The sequence below is a fragment of the Trichoderma reesei genome (assembly GCF_000167675.1).
Source record: "Trichoderma reesei QM6a unplaced genomic scaffold TRIREscaffold_7, whole genome shotgun sequence".
Taxonomy (NCBI): Eukaryota; Fungi; Ascomycota; class Sordariomycetes; order Hypocreales; family Hypocreaceae; genus Trichoderma; species Trichoderma reesei.
The window spans coordinates 1,229,380-1,235,574 of NW_006711154.1; the positions used below are offsets into that span (position 1 = coordinate 1,229,380).

Here is a 6,195-nt window from a genome sequence, read left to right on the forward strand (position 1 = left end):
AGCTGAGTCGTGATTGGCTGTGGACTAGGTGACGGCTCGCTGACCAAGTCCAGGTCTACATGTATCGTTGTGGTAAGCCTTAGTACTTCCGTGATCGGATTATGCGTCTTCGCTTTTCGTTCGCGGACGATTTTTTTGCCGAGAGAGAAAACGTAAATTGCTTGTCCCTTAGTGAACTTATAGGCCAGGTAACGGACCAATACGGAAGATGCACATCTTGAACTCAAGGATCTGTCGAAAGCTTAGAGCATATTCTGGTTTCGTTATTCACTTGTTCAACTCAGTGTGATAGTGAGAGCCATCGATACTAGACTCTATACGAGCAATAAAGGTTAGAGAGCAAAGTGTTGGACAATGCGAAGGGTAAGGCAAACGATCGTATATACAGCGCCGAGAACTCCAACAACCCCATCTCGCTCATCCAAGCCATCCAACAGCAACATCTACTCTATACTCTCTAAAACTTAATCGTTGGCAAATCTGACATGTGCACCTTGGCCCCCCCATACGGCACAAGCCTGTACGACTTCCTGCTCCCGACGCACGTCCTCTGCAGCGGCGGCACATCCGGCGTCACGCCAAGATACAGCGGCCAGTCAATCTCGCAGCCGTCGACAGTCATGTAATTCGGCGGCGCGCCCTGCTCAAAGATGGGATCGGGAAGAGTCGCGGAGTCGCTGACGCCGTGGTATTGCAGGGTCGAGGGATCAATGGCCACGTTCCATGGCTTCGTGCTGTTGACATAGTAATCCCGCAGCTCTGCAAAGGGTAGTCCGGAGATTCCAGGGCCTCTGGGGTCGTAGTACGCGTGCGGAAGAGACGAAGTCTGCGAGAAGCCCACGTCCAGCGCGTAGAGCAGGTTGCCGTAAAACACAGCGACGCTATTGTTGGGCCGGTCCTCGGTCCTCACGCCCGCAACGATAACATACGTGATTGTCGTCTTGCCGGGGTTCACAGAGATGCTGGTCATGCCCGTTGTCGGGTCGGCGTCGGGGGTCAGGCGGGACGTGGACGCGCCAGACTGAGACAAGGTGGACATCTTGCTGTCTGACCACTCGGGCATGCGCAGATACAGCGTAAACGGCCTGTCCGCAGTCACCGTATAGCGAAGCACGTTGCTGAAGGGATAGTTTGTCTCGCACTCGACCGTGACTGCGCCTCCATTCACCACGGTCGACACCGTCGAGGGACTCAGCAGGGCGTGAGCCAGGCCGCCGTTGTACATGACCCAGCTGTTGGAGACAAACTTGGGATATCCCTGGGGATGGTTCACCGTGCAGCAGGGATACAGCGGCTCCATGCCAAATGTCGTGGCCACGCCGCTGTTTGCCGTCGTAAAGACTTGCGGCACGCTGCCGTCGGGGGCGATAGTGCTCAGGGCAAACGGCTGGTTGGGCTGATCCATGTACTGGTGCGCCCACTTGTCGCCCGTCAACATCACAGGGAACGCGTTGAAGATGGTCCTCTCGGCTCGATCCGCGTACGAGTTGTTGCCGAGGACTTGGTACATGTAGGCCAGGGAGTAGCTTGTCTCAACGGCGGTGCAGAGCTCGCTGCCGATGTAGGAGGACAGGTCGCGCTCCCACTCGTCGGCGAGGACGGATCCAGAGGCCGAGCCGTGGTACTGAAAGGTCCAGTCGACGGCGTTTTGGCTCTTGACGAGCATCTCTTCGTCTCCGGTCATTCTGTATATGACAGATGATGCTTTCAGGCCTGTTACATGTTGTCAGCTTCAGACTCCACGTTTCTCTGCATGTAATTATCGAGGCACAACGTACCTTGACCAACGTTGACGCCGTGGATATACGGAATGATGGACGAGTCACTCGGGTTTGCAACCTCCTGAAATACCCCCTTCGTATACCAGTCCGCCCACTTGTAGTTCGTCTGGGCGTAGAACAGGTTCATATTGTCCCACAGCAGCGAATCCTGGTCCGACGGGTACTTTTCCAGCAGCCACTGGATCGTGATGATGAGATCGTGCACCCTTGCCTGCCCCCAAGTGCAGTCCACGGAACTGACGCAGTTTGCGTGTCCCTGGCTGTTGTTATGCAGCATCTTGTTCGCCAGCGTCATGAACCGACGCAGCGCCGTAACGACTCGATCCTCCCACGAGCTATCTGCCTCAACCAACTGCGTCAAGCCCATAAAGAACGGCGTGCGAGCCCAAAAGTTGCGCGAGTCGCCCACCTCGGGCCCAATCCATCCATCAGGGGCCTGGAAATCCAGGACGGTATCGGCAACCTCCTGGATCTGCGCCTTGAGCCTCTCATCGTCGAGCTGGTACGCCAGCGGCACCAGCCCGTTGAACCAGTACGGCAGCGCCTCGTTGAGCGAGCTGTACTCGGAGCCGCCCTTGCCCGGCGTGTTGAGCCAGCTGGACTGGTTGACGTAGACGTAAAAGTCGTGCTCGTGGCCGGCCTCGCCGTTTGCCATGGCCGTCATCTCGCCGAGCAGCCAGCCGGTGGGCTTGACCGAGCCGAGCGGCAAGGGGGAGAATGCCCATGGCCGGACTGTGTGAAGCAATGAGTAAACAGGGTGAGATGAGTGACAAGCAAACTAAGAGGCTCACGCGTTGAGGTGGCAGCACCGGCAAGCGGTATCTGTGCTACTGCTAAAGCAAAAGTCAACTTCTTGTTCAACATGGTTAATCGATCTTTTTTCCCGTCCGGATATGACCAGAACGAAAAAAAATAAGAAATGATGATAAACAAAAAGAAGTCAAGGGGGATCGGCTGTGTGTCCTTACAGTCCCATCCGGAATGCATCGTCGTCTCTCTCATATCCCTTGTACGTATTTATGGTCCTCTGCGCTTCTCCCTCGCGTTATACACATCCGCTGCGACTTTCCTTTCGCTCCTGTGACTTTCTTTCTCGCTTCCTGCTGCTCTTCCTGCTGTTGCAATCTATTTTCCCGCCCCTCCACTTACACATACAACATCAAGAGACAGCGGTCCGGCGCGCTTTTGGATCCTTTCTCGGCTCTTTCTCGCCCTCGCTTCGTCGCCCTCCGCTTGGCGTCAATCACGATCGAATCTTGATGTTCCTCTCCGTCAGCAGGCCGCGTCCCCGTGACAACTCGCAACGATCGCAGGCCGCCCGGTTGAGCCGCAAGGCGTTGATTGGCAACGAGGCTCGAGATGTGAAGGGACGGTGGTGACATCGTGTCTCCCTGTGCAACTTGTTCGCGGGGTTTCTCTGGGGCCCTTGAGACGCCGTTCGGGAGCCTAAAAAGCAGGGAGGCTGGGCGCGGAGAGTGAGGGGCCAATAGCGGGAGTCGGCGGTTCCATGGAAGGCATCGACGTGCTCGAGTCAAGTGCTCAAAAGCGGTTCGATCTCGGGGTCTTTGACGATCTGCAGAGGGCAGGGCATCATCATCACATGGCGAACAATGAGATGTTACCCTTTTACAGGCAGTCGGGGAGAAGCTAGCTTATAAGGCAGATGCAGCAGCAGTAGTAGCCTTCGGGGTGCAGCAGGGCATGTATCACCACCATCAACATTAAGGGCTGCATGGACACAGCAGCTGACGAATAGTGGCATTTTTGTTCTACCAGTCCCCAGATTCTAGAAGCGACAAGCCTCGCAGACTTGTGCCTCGTTTTCGGCGGTAGTACTAGCAGAAACGAACCCAAAGACGATGCCGGCACTTCTCGAGGTTCCATCTCCAAGCAGATCATGCGCCATCAACGGCGAGACGCCCTTTTGGACGCTCCTCCCGCAATGCTACGTCATGTCATTCCTATCCCTCGCGAAGAACTAATGTACATATGTATAGCTACCTTGAGCTTTCAGACTGAGAATGGTTTTGTACAGATACTTGTCGTCTCGCCAGATACAATACGAGGAAAGGTTGCAGGTTGCAGATGTGCCTTTTCGGAGGGCTGCTTATTATTGCATCAAGCCCATCCCAACAACAGAATAGTAGCACCCCATCACCATCTCCATCACCAAAGTCTCCCCCATACGCCAAGCACCGCACGAGCTTGCGCCGAAAGAGACAAAGACGCGGGGAAAGCGGAGCATGGCATGTGCATGGAGCCGAAAGGAACGGCTAGCCGAGCAGCACGACTGCTAGCAGCAATAAGCATTCAACGTAGCATCACCAACAAACAGCATCGGACGCGAGAAGAGGGGGCCCGCTTACATGTTGCCCTACGGACAGTGCCAGTCATTCGCACGAAGAAGCTTGAAGCCATCGAATCTCACATTCACCCAACCATGAAGCATCAACAAGTCATCAAAGCACGCAGAAGCAAAGAGTCCATCTCGTCCCTCGTTGGTGCAGCTTACCTAGTAGTAGGCAGGTATGCTCAGGCTCTGCTCCCTGTTACGCTCCATCCCGGAGCTGCCGTCTTCATTCGGCAGACTCGCTTCACGTTGTAACCTGTCATAATCCCCCTCTTTCGGAACTATTTCGTAAGGGTCCCAACATCGTGCTGGACCAACGTGGTTTGTTCCTCCCATATTCTCACTTGAGACATAGTAATACTATCGAGGAGCTCGTAAACAAGAGGCGCAGCAGTTACCAATCTGGAAGGTCATGTCTCCCGCACAAAGCCGAGCACCCGGAGCGACGCATTTCTTCAGATCCGATATCAACGCCGCTGTCAGACAGCGGTGAATCGGGGAGCCTAGGCCATGCTTATTCCAAGGGTATCGTCGTCCGAGCTCTGTTTTTGGGGGTCCTCCCAAGAGGTATACATGCATGTTAGTACTGCATTGAACCCTTGTCTTGACAAACGGGCCTATATTTGGATCTGGGCCGATTATACGGGCAAAAGCGATGCATCGCAACTCCGCCCGGGCGCATGTTAATGTAGAGAGTCATGTACCTCGTACGAATGCAGGCTACGATTAGGCATTCGAGTGTGTGCGAATTGTTTGGACTTGCAGGTAGGCAGTCTGTAAAGGTACATGATTGAAGACCAGCACAGAGAGTTCATGTTCGGTCAGTGTCATGCGAATTCCACTTGTGCAAACCTATCTCTTACCCTATTAACCGCCTCCTATGACGATTTTATCGCAACTCCTCCGTTTCCCATTTGAAAATTTCTCAATGGTAGTAATTATTCTAGAAAGCCAGGCAAATTTACACGGCTCCCATTCCTGTTTTTGTTTTTACGATCCACGCTTCTATACGTGGATAGTTCGATTTGGCTTCAACCTTCACGAAAGCCACAACGTCCACTCACCGAAAACGGTAAACCTGCTCTGCGCCATAGTCCCAAAACCAAGAAAGTCAAAAAGCAAGCTCATCCTGGAACTCGATAAACAGGTTGTTTTCCAAGGTAAGATGAAAGTACACTATATCTCTCTTCATCTAGGTAGGATATTTTCCAGTCATTCGTGCGCCCGTCCTCCGTTTCCACACAAGCCCCTATTTCCTACCGTCCACGACATCGTATCGTATCACGTCACCTAGAACCCACCTATCCCTCACCGAAAGATATCGTACCTATCTGTCATAGAGCTCATCTTCACACAAATAGTAGTAGACATCCGTAAAGGAGTCGTCGTAAAACCCCAGCACCGCTCCACCTCGCCGGAAAAATCTCGAATCCACCATCACGAACGCCAGAACAAGTCCACATAAGACTGACAAGCAAGAATCGAAATCCAGGCGCACGCATCGTCATCGAGCCAGCATTCCCTAGTCCTCTCACGCCTAGTAGTAATTTGCTGTGTCAATCCCTAGATCTGACACAATTGGACCCAGCCGGGCCGCATACCTCCCTCGTGATGACAGTCTCATCCGCCTCATCAGCTCCATTCCGTATCCCCGACCCCTGAGTTCTATCAGCTAGTACCACAGTTTGGTAGTTCCTTGAGAGAAAGGCATTTCCGTCATGCCAGAATGCAGGGTTCTGTCAAAGTCAACTGTGTTTGTTTGCCCTGCCTGTAGCTGCACAACATCCGGAAGTCAGTCAATGTAAGCAAGAATCTGCAAGATGTCACACTTCTGCTTCTGTCCAAGACGGAAGCGACCGAGTAGCCAAGCCAAAAGGTTAACCAAAGCCATGTGTATGATCCGAGCATTCCGTGTCTTAGACTCGAGGCTTCGCTTTCTTAGTCTCGATAATCACCAGCTGAGGAGCTGCACGCAAAACGACGCGCAGGACAAAAGAGACAAAGCCATTATGGTCAATATTGATCGCTTGTAATGAGCAAGGTTGCTCATTCTTCGCTACATAC

General features: G+C 53.3%; 1 protein-coding gene across 1 annotated transcript; it reads right to left on the reverse strand.

Moving 5' to 3' along the window:
• Positions 1–336: 336 nt before the first annotated feature.
• TRIREDRAFT_121475 (uncharacterized protein) lies at positions 337–2,645 on the reverse strand (the record flags this gene model as incomplete). The annotated part of the gene is made up of 3 exons (XM_006964713.1): positions 337–1,713; positions 1,779–2,513; positions 2,573–2,645. 3 exons carry the CDS (start codon positions 2,643–2,645, stop codon positions 458–460), a joined length of 2,064 nt encoding a protein of 687 aa, XP_006964775.1. The 3' UTR covers positions 337–457.
• Between the last annotated feature and the right edge of the window lie 3,550 nt (positions 2,646–6,195).